Source organism: Elaeis guineensis, chromosome 4, assembly GCF_000442705.2.
Source record: "Elaeis guineensis isolate ETL-2024a chromosome 4, EG11, whole genome shotgun sequence".
In the NCBI taxonomy this organism is placed as follows: domain Eukaryota; kingdom Viridiplantae; phylum Streptophyta; class Magnoliopsida; order Arecales; family Arecaceae; genus Elaeis; species Elaeis guineensis.
Window position 1 is genome coordinate 59839886 of NC_025996.2, and position 22653 is coordinate 59862538.

A 22653-nucleotide genomic window follows, 5' to 3' on the forward strand; every position below is an offset into this window, starting at 1 on the left:
AAAATAAATACTAGAAGTTGTTTAAAGAAACAACTGGTTAAGAACCTACCCATAGATGCACATGGGTTGACCAACCAAAGTTGGACTCGTGTGTAGTCTGTGTGGATTCTAGTATCCATTAAGGAATTAAAGTAATTTCTCGAATTGGAGGATGAGGCTACCAGTTCGTAAAAATATTGGGAAAAACTTTAGACTAAAGTCCAAGTCTTTAGTATTAATTTATGTACTAATAGAGGTCTCATTTTTCTTTAAGCAGCTATGGCCACTACCCTGTCGCTCCGGTCATTATTAGATAATGACAAGCTCATGGGACCCAATTTCGATAGCTGGTATCGAAAATTGAAAATCGTCCTTGAGCATGAGCGGATCCTTTATGTAGTAACGGATCCAGCACCTGAGGAGCCAGCTCCGAACGCTAGTAAGGCGATCCGAGATACTTACTTGAAGTGGCTCAATGACCGCACCACCGTTCGATGTATTATGCTGGCAGCAATGAATGACGAGTTCAGCCGAAGGTTTGAGAACGCCCAGCCACAGGAGATGCTTCAAATGTTGAACGACTCTTTTGGCACGCCTGACGACGTTGAAAGGCACAAAACTAGTTGTGCTATTTTCAATGCTCGGATGAGGGATGGGGCCTCAGTCACTGATCATGTACTGTATATGATCGAGATGATTGAGCGCCTAAGCAAATTGGGCTTTCCTCTGCACGAGCAGCTCGGTAAGGATGCGATCCTTAATTCCTTGCCCAAGTCCTTCCTCCCATTCCTTACTCATTTTCGAATGACAAAGCCTGCAGTAAACTACCACGGATTGTTGGGGTTGCTGCAGAACTTTGAGAAGGATCACCAACTCCATAAGGAGTCGGTGAATGTAGTGGGAGGGTCTTCTTCTCGTCGTCAACCCTTTGGGAAGGGGAAGAAGAACAAGAAGAAGAAAAATAAGAAGGTGCAATCTCATGCTGGGACAGTAGCACGGGGTCAGACCAAGAAGCGCAAGCATGACCAGAGCCAGGCGGAGTGCTTCTTTTGCAAGAAGCACGGGCATTGGAAGAGGAACTGTCCTCAATACATTGCCTCCCTGGACCCGAACAGGCCAAAGAAGAAGCAAGGTAATTATATGATAACTCCTTGCAACTTTTCGATTTGTGATACTACTGCCTGGGTATTGGATACCGGAAGCCCTTATCATATTTGTAATTCGATGCAGGGTCTGCAGGTCAGTAGGAGATTTGATGAAGGCGAGAGGTTCCTAAATGTTGGAGATGGAAGCAAAGTTCCAGTTCTAGCTTTAGGAATCATGAGTCTTGTAATCAATTCTCGTAATGTAATTCTGAGTGAATGTCACTATTGTCCAAGTTTTTTATTAAATATTATTTCTGTAGGCCTTTTGGCCATGTACGGTTATGATTTTTTAATAAAAGAAAATATTTGCAATATCATTTTGAATGGTGTTACAATATTTGTTGGACAATTAAATAATGGAATTTACTTACTATCACAGCCTGTTAATGTGGTTCAAAAAATTCGGTAAACGCTCTAGAATAGATAATGTGTCAGAAGTCTACCTTTGGCACTGTAGGCTAGGTCATATCAATAAGAACAGGATAAACAGGTTGGCTCAAGAAGGAATTCTTGAAGTTAGTGATTGTGAATCACTTCCAACCTGTGAGTCCTGTCTTCTTGGAAAGATGACCAAGTCACCTTTTACTGGAAAAGGTGAGCGAGCCAGTGAACTCTTAGGTCTGGTACATTCTGATGTATGTGGACCCATGAGCTCAAGTGCAAGAGGTGGATTTTTCTACTTCATAACCTTCACAGACAACCTATCTAGGTATGGGTATGTCTATTTAATGAAGCATAAATCGGAATCATTTGAAATGTTCAAACTATTCCGAAATGAGGTAGAAAAACAAACTGAGAAGTGTATTAAAACTCTTCGATCTGATCGAGGAGGTGAATACCTTTCCAATGAGTTTCTGACGTATCTAGGGGAGAATGGGATTCTCTCTCAGTGGACTCCTCCTGGAACACCACAGCATAATGGTGTGTCTGAAAGGAGGAATCGGACCCTGTTAGACATGGTTCAATCCATGATGGGGTTTGCTGGTCTGCCGATCTCCCTCTGGGGATATGCGCTCGAATCGGCTTGTTACCTTCTAAATAGAGTTCCGAGTAAGTCTGTAGCCAAAACGCCATATGAGATATGGATAGGACGTAAGCCAGTACTCTCACACCTTAGGGTTTGGGGGTGTCCGGCTTATGTTAAACGTTTAATTACAGACAAGCTTGGACCTAGGTCTGACAAGTATAATTTTATAGGGTACCCAAAAGAGACCAAAGGGTATTATTTCTACCTTGCTGATGAGCAAAAGGTGTTTGTCAGCCTTAAGGCAATCTTTTTAGAAAAGGAGTTCCTTAGTGAAGGAACTGTTGCCTCTAAAGTCGAACTTGACGAAGTTCGACAGGTGGAAAAACCGACACATGTTACTGAACCTGAACCGGATTTGATTAGATCAGATCCGGAGCCCATTGATTATGCACCCTTAAGGCGGTCTGGTAGAGTACCACATCAACCGGACAGATATTATAGTTTCTTGGTCCGGGATGGTGATCCTATCGAACTTGATGAAAACGATGAGGATCCGATCACCTACATGGATGCAATGCAGAGACCTGACTCTGAGAAATGGCTAGAGGCCATGAAATCCGAAATGGAGTCCATGAAGGTCAACGATGTGTGGACATTGGTTAACCCACCCGAAGGAGTAAAACCCATAGGGTGTAAGTGGGTCTTCAAAAGGAAGAGGGGCGCAAGCGGAAAGGTGGAGACCTATAAAGCCCGTCTGGTTGCCAAGGGATATCGTCAACGTTATGGTATAGACTATGACGAGACGTTTTCTCCTGTGGCAATGCTCAAATCCATTCGGATTATGTTTGCGATAGCTGCCCATCTGGACTATGAAATCTGGCAGATGGATGTGAAGACAGCTTTCCTAAACGGAGAGCTGGACGAAGAGGTGTATATGATACAACCTGAAGGGTTCACATCCACAGATGAGTCTAAGATGTGCAAGCTACAGAGGTCCATTTATGGACTTAAGCAGGCATCTCGGAGTTGGAACATACGTTTTGATAGGACGATCAAAACGTATGGCTTCGTTAAGAACGGAGAAGAACCCTGCATTTATAAGTGGGCTAATGGTCCAGCAGTAGTATTTCTTGTATTGTATGTGGATGACATTCTCTTAATCGGGAATGATGTCCCTGCATTACAGGGAATAAAGATTTGGCTATCGTCACAGTTCTCCATGAAGGATCTGGGAGAAGCTTCTTACATCCTAGGGATGAGGATCTATAGGGATAGATCCAAAAAGTTGCTTGGCTTATCCCAGTCCACGTACATTGATACTATGCTGAAAATGTTCAGCATGGAAAATTCCAAGAAAGGCTATCTACCGATAGGCCATGGAATTTCTCTCTCGAAGAGGGATTGTCCGACAACACCTCAAGAGAGAGAGCGTATGGGTAGGATTCCATATGCTTCGGCAGTGGGATCTATCATGTACGCCATGACATGTACACGACCAGATGTGGCATACTCACTAGGGGTAGTGAGTAGATACCAATCTGATCCAGGAGAGAATCACTGGAAGGTTGTTAAAACCATCCTGAAGTATTTGAGAAATACTAAGGACCAGTGGCTTATATATGGTGAATCGGACTTGAGACTTATAGGGTTTACAGACTCTAGTTTCCAGTCTGATCGAGATGATAGCAAGAGTGTGTCAGGATTTATTTTTACCCTTAATGGTGGGGCTGTCTGCTGGAAGAGTTCCAAGCAGCACACTGTGGCTGATTCAGTATGCGAGGCGGAGTATATTGCTGCATCAGATGCTGCCAAAGAAGCGGTGTGGCTGAGGAAATTCATCACCGAGCTCGGAGTAGCACCCTCCCTTGTTGGTCCAGTTCTGCTCTACTGCGACAGCTCTGGAGCCATTGCTCAGGCGAAGGAACCAAAGGCACACCAGCGGACGAAGCATATTCTGCGCCGCTACCATCTCATCCGGGAGATCGTGGATCGAGGTGACGTCGACCTTCAGAAGATCGACGGGAAGGAGAACCTGGCCGACCCATTCACTAAAGCCATTGCGGTGAAGGAGTTCAACGACTACAAGTCGAAGATGGGTATTAGATACTGCACCGATAGGCTTTAGGCCAAGTGGGAGATTGTTGGGAATAGTGTCCCAAAGCCAATCGTCAGCCTGTTGACGGTTGTGCTCCTTTTGTATTAGTACATGAATTATAAATAAATAAAAGTTATTTTGGTATTTTTTCATCACAAATGTTTCATCTTCTAATGAACTCCTGTGTTGTGGTGAAGTCCTTAGGACTATTTAGACTCGACAAAGGAGGATTTGTCGTTTAGTCCTTAAACATGTTCGCGACCAAATGATACGTTGTTACCAAGGACGACAATATTTATCGAGCATAGGTCGTTGTGTGCCATATGGGTTGGTTGTCCTCATAACCAAAGAGTGTGGAGACACTGGTATGGCATACAGGTGAGATGTAATGGTACATCTGCACTGAACGTGACCAACTCCGGAGCTATTTCTGCTGTCAAGATTTGCTCCGATGGGATATGGGTATAAATGTCCCTCCGACCTGAGACCGCCACGGTGACTTGCAAGCAACTCACTGCACTTAGGCACTGGACTACCTGAATTTCTAATTCAGTGACGGAAGGTTGCTGGGTGTAGTCAAGTACTTAACTTGTCGGTGCGTGTGTCAAGATGGGATTGACCACTCCAGTTTAGGAGCTGTGTACAGTCGTGTTTCAATTTAGCAAAACCTTGGCCAGGATAGTCCTAGTGAGGAGTCACAGGACTAATTGAGTTGAGCACGATTCGGATGATATCATCAGGGTTGACAGTTTAACCCTGAGTCATCCTAAACACAGGGGTCAAAAGGGATGAATTATACGATAACCATATTCACGTAGGTTCTGAATGTTGCGATTGCGATTATTCGACCTATCCGGTCGTTGGGTACCATTGCTAGATGGTCACTTCGATTAGTACAGGAATTGGTTCCTGTGCTACCGGCTTAGGTTCGAACCTGCGGGGTCACACACATTAGAGGTTTCTTTCTGATCTGATGGCTGATTATGAGTCTTATCTATCTGGAACTCTATGATTGAGAATTAAGATTTTCTAATCATGAGTTCCACACATTTTGGGTACCGGGGTCAAAATTTTGAATTTCGAATTTTGAATTTGAAATTTGAACTCTTTGATCAGGGTTTCATATCGATGGTCTCTGATGCCTGATTGCCCATCGGATTTGGACTCAACATTTATGAGAGGTTTAATTAGTGATTTAATCACTAATTAACTCAATTTGATTGAGTAATTATTTTTGGATCAAGTCCAATTGAATTGGATTCAGTTTGGATTGACCCGATTAGGTTAAATGTTGACCTAATCGCTAAGGTGGTTTAGTCCCTGATTTGATCAGGGGTTAGGTTTAGTTAATTCCTGATTTGATTAGGATTTTATTAAGCCTAATTAAGCCTAATTATGTTGGGTTTAATTTGGTCTAATTGTGCTCAACCTATTTTAAACTAGGTTGGCTCAATTTGAATCAAACCACCTTGTTTTAAATTCCCTGCGTCACCCAACTTCCTTGCACCCATTTGAATTCACGAGAAGAAACTTCTCGTGAAATTTTTCTCATGTAAAACCCTTCCCCACGTCCTCATTTGTGCACCATATGGATAGATAAATTAATTAGTTAGCCATTCAAATTCAAAGCATGTTTGAATTTGAATGGATAACTTATCACTTGCCCTTTCATCCTTATCCATTTTGTGCGCCACATTACTTACACGAGAAAAGGTTTCTTGTGAAACTTTTCCACGCACAAAGAGCCACGCCCCTTCTCTTCTCACGCCCAAAAGGATAGGGATAAGTTGGTTTTCGTTTGAATTCAAATTTGATTTGAATTCAAATGTGTAACCTCTTGTCTTTATCCTCTCACGCGGATAAGACACGTTCGACGTTGTTTTAAAAAGAGGAGAAAGATGGGACGTGCGTAGAAAAATTAGGAGAGAAACTTTGGGGCGTGAGGAAGGCTTCTGCGCAAGGTGAAGGTCCAAAACCTTCCGAGAGAAAAAGAAAGAAAAGAAAAAAAATTGGGCGCAGGGTTTTTGGTGTGTACCCTAGGGTTTCTACCTAGGGTTCGGGAAGTGAGATTGGTGTGCCACGAGTGTCGTGAGTCCACCAAATTTCAGAGAGAGATCCATCAGCCTCTCAAGTAACTGTGCAGACGATCCGGAGCGTCCGAGAAGTCGGCACACATCGATCGAAGGAGTTCGATCAACATCTGCCATCAAAAGGGTGAAATCACGAACTAGCATTCGTGAGGAGCTGATCAGACGGGAGCTTCGTGTGGACGATCCGCAGAGGCCAGACAGTTGGGTGGCTGCGACGTGACGATCAGAGTCCTCCGACGGTGATCAGATTGCGGTGATCAACTACCCGCAAAAGGTGATGTGTTCTGAACACAGTACTGTAAAACGTTTACTGATTCAAATTTGAATTTCAAATTTAAATGCATGCTGTTGTATCATATTTAGATCCTAGTGTAGGGTTAATTAGTATTAATTAATGAGATTAATTAATAATTCCGCTGTAAAATAGTAATTTTGAAAAAAATTTAAAATTACCATTTTGCCCCTGCACTAAATTTTCGCTTCACATCTAGGGGCACACATTCACAGGGAGGGCTACGGTCCGACAAGTGCCATTTGTACACACATCCACCACATCAGGAGCCCCAGCCATGTCATTATCCAGCATCTTATGACTAGCAGGGATGGGAACGACATCCAGATTGGTATGATGTTACATGCCAAGACTATTAGCAAGACCCAAATGCATATGAGACACAACATTCTACATGGGATTAAACAATTAACGTGAGTTATGATTTTCTTTTTCCAATACCATATTTGCATTCCTCACTTGGTAAATGTTATTAGCTGATCAATAACTGAGTGCTTGTACCAATATCAACACACAACTATCACATAACCTTTAACCAACGATTCAAGTGCCAGCAAGACGTCTCATGTGACACCGGAATAGGGTACCATCCCATGTGTCGGGATATGCTGTCTCGTTAGTGTCCCATTGTCCCAATCAGAATGCCTTGGAACATCCTCTATCTCAAATATCAGGACGGAACAGGACAGTAGTGCGTCCCATTCCATAAAAAAATCGGAACATTCCCGTCCCACAGGATTTAAAACCTTGCCTTTAACATCCTTTCAAGATTTAAAAATATAAAACAAGATGGCCTAAACATCTTGATCATGCATAAAAACCGAAAAAGTAATGAAAAGAAAAATAACTGATTTTCGACCATCCATGTATGGTATTGGTATTGAGCCCCATAACCTGTGCCGATACAAGATAGCCTAGTACCATAATGATCCAACCATGGTCTACCGTACCATCTGATAGGGAGCATTCCATACCATACTGATCTCGTACCAGTATGATGTCTCGTACCATACCGACATTCAATACGCTATCTTGTACCAAATCATATACCAACACATGATAGGATGATATCGATATGGGGTGCGATGCTGAGACGGTGAACCCCGTCATTCAACCAAAAACAAATACTAGACCAATACAAGGTTTTTAAAACCTTAACACATAGTTTCCCATATATTGACCTCATAGCCTGGGAGAGTTTATGGTTATGAAGCACAAACATGGATATGATTATGGATATGACAATATATAGATAACCAATAAGACAAATCTTGCAAAGTAGGATACAATACAACTATGGTATATCAAAGAATATATGTATACATGCATACACACAAATGCATTATAAAAAAAAGCATTCGCAATGCATGGTAGGCTATCAAAATAATATAGTTCATACTTTATGTGGTAGCATTAACTTTTACAAGCTTATCGTTCGTCATTATTCAATAAACCATAATCCATGTTTTATTTTTGATACTAATATCAATAGATTACAAAATTCATCCTCCTTATCTTTTGAGACATCAGTGTTTTTTAATTTTTAAAAATAGGATACTTAACTCAGATATCGGACATGTATCTGAGAAGTATCTAACAAGTATGGGTATTCGATGTGCTTCCCTAAGCGCACAACAGCAGCTTTATTTGCAAGACTTTGCTCATAGTATGGAAGATTGGATTTGGTAGTTTTCATTGATTCTTCTTCGAAGACTTTGTTCAATTGATCTCTTTAACAATAAGTAATTGGTAAACTATTCACTAGCCCCCCTCCATTGGTTCTCACCTCTTCTTGGAAATTTTGTAATTCTTTCTGCTTGTCCAAAATGCCTATAACAATGTAATACAGATGCACCATGTGATCTGAAGTAGTTGTGCTTCCTAGGCTTTTGGTCATTGCAATTAAATACATAGCGCAACTTCCCCTAATAGAGAGGGAGGGAGAGAGCACACATTATAGAATTAGATATGTACCATTATGCTGGTTTACTACTAACATTTCCTCTATCACTGCAAGATTGGTTGCAGTCTGCAACCAATCTTCCCCCAGCTATAGTTTGTAAGTTTTTCCTGCTATGTAAACCAAGCATCCACCTCAACACCTTCACTACTGCTACACATCTTTTGAGTGCAATTCCTCATTGATTGCCATCAGGGAAATTCAAAATTCATTGGTCCTTAATGATTATGAAAGGTGATAGACATGTATGCTACTCTTCAAACAAAATGATAGCTATAGACTCCTCTAAAAACCTAATCTTCATTTTTGTGAACATTATTGGGCAAAATACTTGAATTCCTGATGCATCACTGCTGCCCATCTTACTTTTCTCGGTTCACATGAATCGTCTAATTTAACCTTACATGTCATTAAGTACATTCTCTTCCTGTCGAAACATTACCAAGCTTCTGAAGACCGAACCCTATACAGAGCTTGCAGCAAGGTATACAATACTGGTATCAACATACATTTTGATTGACCGGCAATACGGTACAGTATAGTATCATGCCATTCTGTTCTAGCACATACTGACAAAGGAAAGTCGGCGAGGGAGGAGAGAGAGGAAGAGAGAGAGGGAGAGAGAGAGAGATAGGAAGGGAGAAGAAGGATGGCCGGGGAGGACTGGAAAGGGGCTTCTGCCCCCTGCTAACTTCATGTAAAAACTGCAAAATAAAAATTTAAAAAAAAAAAAAAAAAGGCCCGACTCCAGGCCCTGGTTTCATTCGAAACAAATCTCTCTCTCTCTCCCCCCACCCTCTCACCAGTTTCTCAACCCGAAGGGTGGAACCATGCTGGTTCGCCCCCGATACGACTTGGTACACCCCGAACCAGGTGGTTTGTGGGTGGAGGTGGGGGCAGCATTTCATGGTTTGCAGTTCTAAATCAGTTTACGAATGCTTCAGCTTTCAAAAATTTAGTGATACTGAGGGGATTATAAATGGAAGTACACATTAGTAAGCCGCATAACCTACACGAAATTTAAAATCTGGTTTACCAGTAACTGGTAATAACTTATACGGGTTAACGGCATGACTGAATGATCAGCAACAAAATATTTTGGCTGCATATCACTGTCATTTCATAACTGCAGTAGCATTTAATTTTTCTTTAAAAATTTTTTTTAAATGAAATATGATGCAGTAACTTGACAAATCACAGAAATACAAGAATCTAATATTAGAAAACCATAGTTCTCATTGGTGCAGTAAATGGATGGTTATAATTTATATCGGACCTATTTCCAAAAGAGTGATTTATTTTGGATGGCACAGAGCTAAAGACAGCCCAAAAAATAGAGAGATAAGGTAGACACTTAAACCCTCTAAGCTATATACAAGTAAAAGGTTGATCAAGTGTATTTCAGCTCCCAAAGGAGTATCACTACCAGAGGCCACCAGAACCATCTAAACCAGTAACATTAACATTCAAGCACCAACACACTTTTAAGGTTCCAAAGGACACCACTTACTGGTTAACCGAGATCAATTTAAGGAAGAAAACAGATGAGGAAATGTAATAACACGCTAAGAGAAACTCACCAGACCACCATATACATAACCAACCGCAATTCCAGTTGGTATACACATGTAGAAGATTCCAAGCCATGCTGTTTTCTGATTCCATGACAATGAACAATGTAATTAGTCGATTTGTTAGACAAAGATTAAGAGGCAAAAAAATCACAAACAGAACAAAGAAAGAAATATACACAGAACAGCATATGTCATAACTCTATAATTAGAATATTGGTGATTAAGATCAGCGTTTAAAGTTGTGTACGTAGGCACTCATATGTTGGTTGGGCCTTAACCACAAATTTTCAGCCCAACTGGACTAAATATTTGTCAACAGCATCATAACCAACCAGCTCTGCTTTAGGAGCTTCTTGGTCATAATGCCACCAAAAGAGAACATGGGGTTCTATTTAGTAATTCAGAGACTCGTGGTAATTTGAGTGCTCAGATCAATAGACCACCAATTTCAGTTCCATTATTGTCCTCTTCCTGTTTCTCTTATATTCTCTTCTTGTTTGCTTCCAACAACACTATAAACCCATTCTTTGTTCTTTAGAATATTATTGGGAAGATTATCTTCTCTTTGTGGATGCATATAACATTATATCTGCATGCTGGTGGATTCATGTGAAGTTAGTTATAGCAATTAATGTTTCTCCATGTAGTTTTATTTTAATTAAAGAAAAGCATTGACCATAAGTAACTTGAGTACCAAACTAGTTTCAACAGCAAAGCAAGAAAGTAGCTAACCTTGCCACTAGATCTTAGGACAATCTAAAGTAAACTAATGTACTTTAGGAAAATTTTTGGAAAATTTTGATATAGCAGTAGTTGGAGTTCACCATCTACAAGGAGTCTAAATTGTGCATTTCTTCAGTATCTCTCATAGAAATTTGATGTATAACACCCATGGCATCCATATCATCATGATGGTGATGATTCAGGTTGTTTCATGCATGTAATAGATTATCCATGGCCATGCATAGATGTATCAGTGAGACTTACGATCATAAAAGCATTTAGTACACAAGGAGCTTTTCTATAAGTCCTATGGTCTCATACCATACTGACACTTAGTATGCCTCGCCCTGATGAACCTAAAAGCTCCTTGTGTCAATAAGCAATGCAGTACAAGATGGTAGCACATACCGAGTGTTGGCACTTGGTACAGTATGAGACTGCGTACTGGTATAGTATGATATGTCCAATCCACTACGATATCGACCAATATGGCGAACCTTATACATTATCTATGAGGTGCTGCTAGCCAAAAAGTCAAATCATAAAATTGTAAGTACTATGATGATACCTTTTTCTTACTAAAAAGCCATTACCCAGTTATATTTAATATTTTTTTTGCACAATGGCTTCCCTCATACTCAAAACCACGCCATCGCACTAGTCAAGCCAAGCTTTTACCATTGCACCAAGCAATGGCCCCTCAGTCTGTTTCTTACCATTCAAGAAAAACTATTGTATAAAAAACCTGAAACCCACTTTTGGCTAAGTTGACCAAGAAAGCATTGCTTAGTTTTTTGTCCTAGAAATATTAGGAAGCAATAACTATAACATGTCTAGCAGCACATACTTTACTTCCACATGTAATATTTTTTCAATAGCAGTATTAAGCAATAAGCCTTATTCCATCCATATAGGTCGGCTTCAAGGATCAGCGTATTGTCCATTCTAATGTTGGCTCTCATGTCAATTGCTAATTCTCTAACTTGATGAATTTTAGTCCAAAATGACTTTGGGGAAGGAAGAAGCCTACCAAGAAGCTTAGAAGGCCAAATAATAGTTTGGAAATGTCTGTTGCTTGAGCAATTTACAATCAGACAAATGAAGATCTACCTATCAAAGTTTCCATCAATATGAAAATGGCCTAGGTGAGGATGAAACGAGGTTTCAGTATAGACAATCTCATAAATATTAAACATATAACTGAAAATTTTAAAATTTTATAAGTGATTATTGGATAGCATACACTGATATTCTTGCAAACTGGGCTCGTATTCGATAAGATGCTTTTCAGTTTCCTAAGAAATCTTATGTAAAGTAGACAAATACCTACTATGTCACTTATAATATATCAAAACAATCTGAAACTACTGTTATTTAATTGAGCCAACTAATGAAGATTCTCTTCACAATCCAATCCTGATTCCATCTATATACAAAAATCAACTCCTCCTTTCTGTATACAGTCATGGATGCATATATCTAGTTACAATTTCCTCATCTTGGAGAGAAATATGCTCAACTCATTAATCCTTTACTCACACATTATATCCCAATTAAGGGGAAAAAGTAGATATTATGAATTGATAATCCTACATAAGCCAGTTAGCCAAAAAATGCATAACACAAGTTACCACAAGTAAAATATTATGTTATCTCAAAATCAACTCAGCCAGAATGTCAATGACCTATGACTAATACAACAATATCTTTAGCATTTACTAACCAAAATGGGTGTATTGGTTAGTCAGTTATGCTAGCACACAAGATGCAATAGTGCTATGAGCAAATTGTCATGCAAAAGGACATTAGCAATAAGTAAAATCACAGTAAAACAAATAACAGACTCATATAAAGGTGAAGCATACACAATGACAGACCATTAGTAACAATATTTTCTTAAACAAACAACAAAATTGTGAATTTCCTCACGCAACAGAAAACAAACCTGAGCAACAGGGGCATTGTCATCAATAAATGGAGCTGCAAGACTTATAAAAGAAGCCTCACCCACACCTACCAACCTAAACGCAGAATGCTTGCATTATTAATAACATTGGAAGCTTTATAATTAATCATAAATTCCAATAGTTCATGAACAATCAGACAAGAAACTCACATCCGGCAGATTGTGATTGACCAAAAATCAAATGAACAACCACAACCAGCTGCAGCAATAGTCCAAATTAACAGTCCAATGCCAACAAGCCTAAAAGGATTATGACTGGGGAAAAAACAAAAGTGGATATCATAACCAAAATAGATACATGGAACTGTTTCTCACAACCAAGAAATTCCAATTAGAATCTCCGTAGAATCAATAAATGTGCTATCAAAAAGTAAAAAACAAAAATCAAGCAACTAAATCATAGGCATTTAACTTCCAAGTTCCAGTTATTCGATATGTCTTACATGGCATACTCACTGTCAAAAATTTAAATGTAACTACTGACATCAAGGATTCAAATTAAAAAAATACATCATAATTGGGCCTTTAATGGAGCAGCATGAAGTAGAAGTAAAATATACTGAAACAGAAAATGGGATATCTGACCTTAAAAGATAGCTATCCAAAAAATAAAAGGATTAGACCAGAAAACCAACCTCTTTGCTAGTGTTGCAAATATTGGAGAAGCGACTAGTAGCCCGACCATGAATGCTGATGACAGCACACCATCCTCAAAATTGTTCAGGTTAAAATCTCCTCTGTACAGAATGGGCAATAGTAAACAATTAACTGAAAATTAACCAACAGAGACTTGATCAAGCATGGATGAAGAGCTAATGTCATCCAGATTTGCTTATACTAAATAGTAACATAATTGAAAATGTTCTTGTTGAGAACAGCAATGAAAGTTCTATTTTATACATGAAAATGAGTGCTGCTTACTTAACACTGAGATGCCCATTATAAAGAGTTTGTGATTTGCACAGGATATGATATCAAACTCCAAAATATCAACAAGAACATTATCCACCTACTTTAATAATCAAGCAGTTAAGATCCTAAACTCACAATAAGCGAGTAAAATACAAGAAGAAACAAGACAAGGCATCCTGAATAGGTAACTGCCCGATGCATGCTTTGAAAATTCTTTCTTTTCTAATGTTTTTGTAAATTATTTCCTTTCATTTAGATGATATATGAACAATCAAATGTTTACTAAGCTTATGTTATCACAAGTAGAAAGATAGTCTACTTGCTATTAATTTCAATATTGATGTGATTCCAGAGTCCAATCCCTCAAATTGCACCCATATTTCACACACATGCAGTATGTACCTCCAATTCCACCCATTTTTATACATATACTATAGATTCTTCCATCTCCATTCATACTTCATACATATGTTATATGGTGAAACTACATAGTTCCTATCTACTTAGAAATGAACAATATAATTTAGAAAAGTTGACAACAAGACAAGTTAGCCTTCAATGCTTAGGTCATGCATATACTATCTCTGTATTTTTGTCATCACAGCCTTATGTTGATGATCTACAGACCTGGTGCACACCAAATTATTGCAACGGCTACTACTTTACGCAAAATATCTGTTAGAATAAAATTAACCTCAATTGTAGTTGAACATGACATTTTTGTTTCCCCAGTGACAATTCAAAGGATTCACACTTAAACAAGATCTAGAGGCATCACAACAGACTTTTAGCAATTATTTTGACAACACAATGATCTTCACTACAATCGAGATTATTAAATTACTTCCAAATATTGCAATCCATCTTTCCATCATCATGGGAAGCATTGTTGATAAGACTTGTTACTGAAGATAAAAAATAGTGAGAGTTCAAATATGGGAACTGATCTGTGCACCGGTTTGGACCATGGCAAGCAGTGTCAGATCCTCTCAATTCCAGAAAACAGGATTTAACAACAGAGTGTATATATGATTCATATGATTCCCATAGAAATATCTAGAGAATATTAACTATTAAGCCTTAGCAAGAAAACCATACAAACCTCTAGGTTCAAAAGATATAGCAGGCAAAAAGTCTAACATGCATTATGCCCAACATCACGCATTAAGTCCACGATGGAACATCCCTTTTGATGCATATAAAAAGCCTATAGGGATTTTAGGTCATGGTCATTTGGGTCAAGGCAAAAAACACAGGGTACAACTACAAATAATATATAAGTGTTTCTAACAAGCAGGACCAGTCAAACATGCGTGAGTCAATATTCGTAATAAAAGTCTACATATTAATTACTTTGGAATAAATAATAAAATTAACATAAGGTATCAATTATTTGTTATTCCATTAAGAAGAAAAAAGACAAGTTACTTACCTATCCAATTCTAAGAAAACATATGAAGTAGGAATTTTTTTTCTGATAGAATTATATATTAGTTTAAAAACAATATTGTTCAACATTTATTAGCATGAAAACTATGAAAAAGCTTTGCAAAATGAATACAAGATGGTATTACTTCAAAAATTATATCTGCCTTCTGGCAGAAGTTCTCAACAGCTACAGTCAAAATTATCTCAGCCTTAACCATGTTGGTAGCATACATTATTCAGTTTCATGTCTACAAAGTTCGCAGAATATTAAAAAAGCACAACGTAGATCATCACTTTTGCCTGCCTTGTAACTTTAACAAGTTAAAATGGTGAAACCATATATGACACACCAAAAATGCAATGGTAAAATTTAGACGAGAAAAAGAAAAACTGTGTAGTGTTTATAAGCAGAACAAAATACATCAGACCCTCAACCCCAAAAATTTAACCCTAGACACAGCTGCTATCAAAATCATCACATCCTTAACCACATTGATAGTATTCATTATGTAGTTCCATGTCTACAAGCATATTTTTGAAAATATTAAAAATCACAATTTTGCCTTTCTTGAAAACTTAAAAGTTTGGATGCTTAAACAAAAATATGAACATATCGATAGTCAACAGTAAAATTTAGAGGGAAGAATAGAAAATTTAACCATCCAGTATTTCAAAACAGATCAAATTGGATACCCAATGTCAGGAGCGCATTTATTAAGCTAATAGCATAAAGGAAGATACAAACAAAATCTTATGATTCCTAAACTTCAATTAATTCTTAAAGTTTCAATTAATCATAAAAGCCATCTATAATTTCTAATTCCTCTGAAATCACAACCATCCACAAATACTACATACGCTCGAATTTGTCCTTGTATCTTAAGTAATGGGTTGTCATTAGATGATGAGAACATGCCCATCCAATCAGTACTCTTTGCACTCAGTCACATCCATTGTACATTACATAACATGTCATCTTCTGTGGAAATCATAGCTTCCCGATTAATTGATAAGCTTACAAGTTTACAACTGTCAACAAGCAATTCCATTCACATTAATCAATCATGCTTGTTGCACTTATCAACATTTTGCCAATTGTTCAGATTAATTATGCATTATATACTCCTTGCGCAGAAATTAGCCATCTAACACGACAAGAACCAAGCAAAAGTCCATTGGTTAATACGATCGCACTCCTCCAACATATACTCCTTGAATAGTCACACGCTTGCACATGCTAAGTAGGAGTACATACACATTTTCTATAATTGGTAACGATGTCAATACATGTCCAAAGCCAATATCTCATTAACTGATTAAGGGTTACAAATAACCTCAAACAAAATTAGTGGTCCAAAAGAACTTTAGGAAAAAAAAAATGTTTACCATGATAGGATCAAATGGGCATCACAAAAGCCCTTTTCAACTTCAACATATTGAAACAATAATCGCAAAATGCATCTAACATGCTTTACCTTAAGATAAACAAAGCATAGCAATGTTATAAATAACATTTCTAGTTTCACTTCATTACAATAATAAGATAATAGAGCTAAACTAGATGCAACTGGGTGCCGCATATCACTTGCATGTTAATAATATGAGTCAACACTTGTAACATTTCGATTCACAGATACTCTAGTATGTACAAGAACCAACTGGCTACCACAAAGCAATTTGTGCCAATGTAACATATTACATCCTCATAAGAAAAGGTCAAAGTGTTCCAAGCACTCAAATGAGAATCTCATATCAATTAGTGAAGGGATCACAAAATTAATAATCATATATTCTAGGTTAACATATTTAAAAATTATTAGAGCTTAAAAAAGTCAAAAAGATTTTAAGCTGTGTCTTACTGAATTCCGGTACCCGAAGTGCATATTCCACTTTCTGTGCAAGTGCGACGACTGCCATTTACACCATTACTCGCTATTGCTCCTCGATCAACATAATTTAACATGTTGATAATGCAAAATATCACAAGGAGTCTGCAAATGAAATACAATTTGTCTCAACTCAAGGTCATGACCAGATGTGCAGAACAAACATAAAGTACAAACAGTATTCCAAAGTTAAAAGATAAATTACGCTAAAGGCACGATTATTTGCTTAAGGAATTGTATGTATGTATGTGTAACACACAGACACATATAATAAAAGATAATGAGCGAGATGCTCAATATTAGAATAAAGGATTTAACTAATTATTATGTACTCATACAAAAATGACTTAACAAGCACATGGTGCAGTTTGGCCACCATAATTAAAACAAAAGAAAAAAGCATACTAAAAGCTTTCCAAGCTCAACTTTGACAAGCAACATTCCCTGCTGCAAATAGGGGATGTGACTGGCTGGTTCACAGATATGCCCTTGAACTACTTGCAATAGGGAACACATATTTCCGCAAGAGTTTGGGCATGCCATATCAGTGCCCATGAACCAGTCAGTTGTGGGGTGAACTGAAGCAGCTATGCCCAGACAACTTGATCCCAAAGCAGCTCAATTTGTTCAGGATGCAGTCAGGCTCCCCCTTGAACCAAGGTGGTGAGACCAAGACACCCTTGGTTTGGTATTAATTGATTGGAGCTTGCATCCTTGATCCCCAAAGGGATGAGAGAGGAGAGAGAGAGAGAGAGAGAGATCAAACATATCTGCCAATACAGCCGCCTCACACACCTCTCCAGCAAGAACCAGCCTTTACTGCTCACTAGGCCCCCTACCCTCTTCTTTTTTGCCCCATCACCCTCTCCCCACATCTTCCTCCATCTTATCTCCTCAGCAAGAATTCCTATTTGGACAAGGTTGTAAGGCTCCAGTTATGGAAAGGATGAAAGGGTAAGGGCTTAAGCTCGATCTCGGAAGGGCAGCATAATCACTGTTAAAGACACTTGGTTTAAGGCTATTACAAGTGACACGAGACTATTAAGAGCCTAGGAGTCCAAGTGGGCATGTGGAATAAAAGTTATAATAATTTAATTCATTCTATAATTAATATTGCATTTATATTTCCTCATACCGAGAAATCACTAGTTCATTTTTTAGTTACCATACAACATAAAGATAATGACTACAGACATGATTTACAATTTTCCTGCAGCATAAGATGGAATATGTGGTTTAGTTCTCACAAGTGCATATACTTCATTGAATAATTTATGAAGCTGAGATAAGACTCTAATCATTCTCTTGTTAATCCAAGACAAGGCAAGAGAGAAAGATAGTCATGCAATATAGCAGTGGTAGAGCAAGGACTTCTATATACAGGATGCAAAATGCTAAGACTTTGTATCATTCAATTCATCTTAAACTAAAAATATATTAAAAATTATTTAATTAACAAGAATTTCAAGTATAAAATATTATTCAATTGCATCAACATTTATCATGTTTGTCCATGACGAATCTTCATATTCTGGAAGTGTTGCATAATCATTTCATTGAGTGAATGCCATAAAAAATATCCTTCCCAATATAAGTGGCTAGACAATCACTCCATCCACTGATCACCTATTCAATTACCCAATCCATTTTTCACAAATTCATTGCTCCAAGTGAACTTTGATTGCAATAAGATCGGTTTGAGTCCTTGGATATGCATTAACAGATTAATCCAAGCCAATATTAATGAAGTTATGAAAATTATGGTGATTGTGCATCCCCAAGTTTTAGGATAGGTGAACTAATGGAAAGAAGTTTCAGATTAATTCACTTATTTTCTAGAAAGCCTGTGTTTTATTTTGAAATATGGAAGGACAAAAGGCATCGGTTAGGGGGCCTGCATACAAGAGTTAGAAGAAAGAAGTTTCAATTTTTCACAAATTTTATTTTGTGGAAAGTCTATACTTCATTTTAATATGGGATGACCACGGGTGTTAATGGGGTTGTTAACAAAAAAAGGGGGGGCATAATCATTAACAGGATTCATGGACAACAACCACATCTTACTCCCACCATGATTTGTGGAGTGTTGTGATGAGTTGTTTTGCAGAACAACTTGGATTCTTTATAGTTTGGGATTTGGGTAGGTTAGAAGTCTTTAAAGGTTGCATTAGCCTCCCGCCCAAAACCCACCCCCCCCCGAAAAAAAAACCATAATATGAATCTGCCAGTCAATATAGCTTAGATTTGCATATTTCCATCTAGATAAATGCTTCCCAATATAGTCAGCAATAGTGGCAAGCAAAGTGCAGCTACTTGAAAAGGGAGGATAAACATACATACATATGTGTGTGTGTGTGTATACATATACATGTATATATGTATATGTGTGTGTGTGTGTGTGTGTTTTCATTATATATTAAAAGATTATAGCAATAGTAAATCTGTAGAACAGTATCATAGCCTAGAGCACACATATCTGGTAGAGACACAGCTAGTTGAGTTGCCTAAGTAAATAGGTTGCACTTCCTAAATGCATTACCAGTTGCCATCAACAACACTAGGCTAACCACTCCATAACATATTACTTTATGGTGGATAGTTATATTTACGTATTGTTACCGACAATGTTGCACCAAAGTCATGGTTATTTATTGAAAATGCACACAGAAAAAAAATGAGGTTTATTTGTCCAACAGGAAGATATTCCTAAGCAGACATGTTAGTATATCAATAATGCTAAAATAATTAACCAATTGCATGAAAATAACTAGTCCACTATTCGAAAACACATGTTTTACACATTCATAAAACAAGTGACACACTCAATGGGTACACCGATTGAAAGGGATGTACTCATTTAGAATTTAGCACAGCCTAATGCAATCATAGTGCATAACTAGAACACACATATCTGGTAGGGACACAGCTACTTGAGTTGCCTAAGTAAATAGGTTGCACTTCCTAAATGCATTAGCAGTTGCCATCAACAACACTAGGCTAACCACTCTCATAACATCATTACTTTATGGTGGATGGTTATATTTACGTATTGTTACCAACAATGTTGCACCAAAGTCATGGTTATGTATTGAAAATACACACATAAAAAAAAAATGAGGTTTATCTGTCCAACAGGAAGATATTCCTAAGCAGACATGTTAGTATATCAATTATGCTAAATTAATTAACCAATTGCATGAAAATAACTAGTCCACTATTCAAAAACACATGTTTTACAAATTCATAAAACAAGTGACACACTCGATGGGTACACCGGTTGAAGGAGATGTACTCATTTAGAATTAGCAGTCTTATGCAATCATATTGCATAACTACTAAGCTGTTCAAGTGCCAATAAAATTTCTTTGAAAAACTGATGATTAATTAGCCAAATAAAATTAGCAGTTCATCAATAATACCATTATCAGTCAATTATTTGAAGTTCCCAGCATATATCAGTTCAACTGGTGGCACTTCATGGTCATTAATATTCTTGGCAATGAATGCCTTATTCCTAGTGGGTACTCAACTTAAAGTGTCCCTTGCAATCAATGTCATATTGATATCATGCTATATTCAAGATTACCTGCTCACATGTCCTTGGCAATAGATCTTTGGAATCTGATGATAATCATGCATGCAGATGTTACAAGGTTGCTTGACAAAATCTACCAATCATATTTCAAAATTTAGTACACCTATTTTGAAAAGAAAATTTAGTGCACTTACGATGCATACCTCCAACAGGCAGCACTTCATATCACTAATTATTAGCAGAAAAAACAACCGATCATTTACTAAAAAAAGTGACTAGTCTATAGCAATCATGCCATATAGGATACAGATACTCATATGCCGCTAAACATTATCAATATTATGTGCTAAAGTTACCGATATCCCACACCTAAGATACTAGTTGATAATACGAACATCAGATGTGCTAAAGTTCCATGCCCCATAAAAAATTGCAGGCACCACCTTCAAGATTGTTAATGCCCAAGCTTTAACCCCTTCCATCCTCTCTACGGCTACAAACTTCCCCTCTCTTTACTAAGGCTACCATTTTGCACTGCTCCACTGTCATTGCCTAGCCAACTCTCCTGAACGAGTAGTTTACAAGAAGGCAGGCGGTAACAGCAAAGAGCAAAGAGAGAATGGACAACAAGAACACCTGGATTCAACTCCTGAGGTTCCTAACTTAGAGATCCAAAACAAATACTCAAAATCTTCCACTTCCAACCGCATCAAACTATGGCATGGCTGAATCCTAAATTCTACCAGACTGATCTCGACATTTACATCAAGTACATGTCAGAAGCACTGAATTGCAAACTTTTTATGAGCACTCAATGGTTCTTTTTGCAGTACTCGAGACATATGCCCTAATCGCATATCCAAGAATTCGCTCGATACCATGACTCCCTCTTGAATTCCCTCCCACCTCCTCAATTTCTCGCTCCAGAGGAACATTGCAAGCTTCGAAACAAGCATTTAAAATCATATTCTAAAAACCAAACAACACCAAAATCCCGTTTCCGTGCCAAATCCATCAAAAACCCCCAGAAATAGGGGAGAGGAAACAAAACCCCTTGAATTAGACAAGCATGACCTAATCAACTGGGAGAAAAAGCAAGAAAAGGAAGCGCAAGCTCGTACCTCTTCGGCGTGAACCACGAAGGATCGGAGTCGGAGACAGGGTTAGGGTTCTCATCTGGATCTTGGGGCAGAGAGATCGCCATCTCCTTCTCGGAAGCAGGAGGAGGAGAAGGGGCGGGGCCGCCGGCAGCAGCGTCCAGCTTGGAGAGGGGCGAAGGAAGGGGTACGGCAGCGTCCGGCTTGGACGAGTCCGTTACCAAGCCACTCATATATACAAATAATAGGAAATATCTTTACCTGTCACGGCGTAGAAGGCAAGTTTTGCTCAGAGCGGTTAATGCTTATTTTATTTCACAGCAGTTCTTTTTACTTTTCTCGATTCAAAAGCTTCTGATAGCGATGGAGAGAGAGGCGGAGGAGGAGGACGAGAGGGGGAGAGAGAGGATTTGGTAGTTCGACTCCTCCGGTCCTCTCCTACCCCTCGGCCTTGGAAAGGTAGTTGGCACCGGACTTTAGAAAGAAGGAATGGGCTGTGTGGATTTACGTTTCCCAAATTGGGTCCCCAGAATGCCGAAAACCGTGTTTTGGGGATGGGAATGGTGGAGCGCATTGTTTTCCTTTTTGAGAGGAGCGTCGGGGTCCCGAGGCTGGGGACTGCCGGACAGTTGAGGTTTAGCTGGGTGGACGAGATGAGGCCGTACGTGGAAGAGAACTTTTCGCGAGTCCTAGATCTGCCGTCCGAATGGACAGATCACGCCATCTGGTCCATTCGATCGTCGGGAGAGGAAAACAAAGAATTTGAAAGGAACTAGTTGTAGCACGTGCAAATGCACGTGCCTAAAAAAATAATGCATGCACCATGCATTAGTTAGCTAATAGCTTGAGAATTTTTGAATCAACTAAAAAAAAATTTCGTATATTCGCTATATTCCATCTTAAGATGGATTCGCTCAAACTTGTGCATAAAAATTTTTTAAGATAAAGATATCACAATCTTGAATATATTATTATCTTGGCCATGTGAAGAAGAGCAATTCATA

At 38.5% G+C, this 22653-nt stretch overlaps 1 protein-coding gene across 1 annotated transcript in view; it reads right to left on the reverse strand.

Moving 5' to 3' along the window:
- LOC105042780 (probable sphingolipid transporter spinster homolog 2) overlaps positions 1-22130 on the reverse strand; it is a 95446-nt gene extending 73316 nt beyond the window's left edge. Inside the window, exons 1-6 of the mRNA XM_073256596.1 lie at positions 21674-22130; positions 16991-17122; positions 13427-13528; positions 12942-13046; positions 12771-12846; positions 10109-10183 (exon numbers count right to left, since the gene is read on the reverse strand). Of these exons, the coding sequence (XP_073112697.1) occupies positions 10109-10183; positions 12771-12846; positions 12942-13046; positions 13427-13528; positions 16991-17122; positions 21674-21882 (699 nt within the window). The 5' untranslated portion in view covers positions 21883-22130. The remainder of the gene's footprint in view (positions 1-10108; positions 10184-12770; positions 12847-12941; positions 13047-13426; positions 13529-16990; positions 17123-21673) is intronic.
- Between the last annotated feature and the right edge of the window lie 523 nt (positions 22131-22653).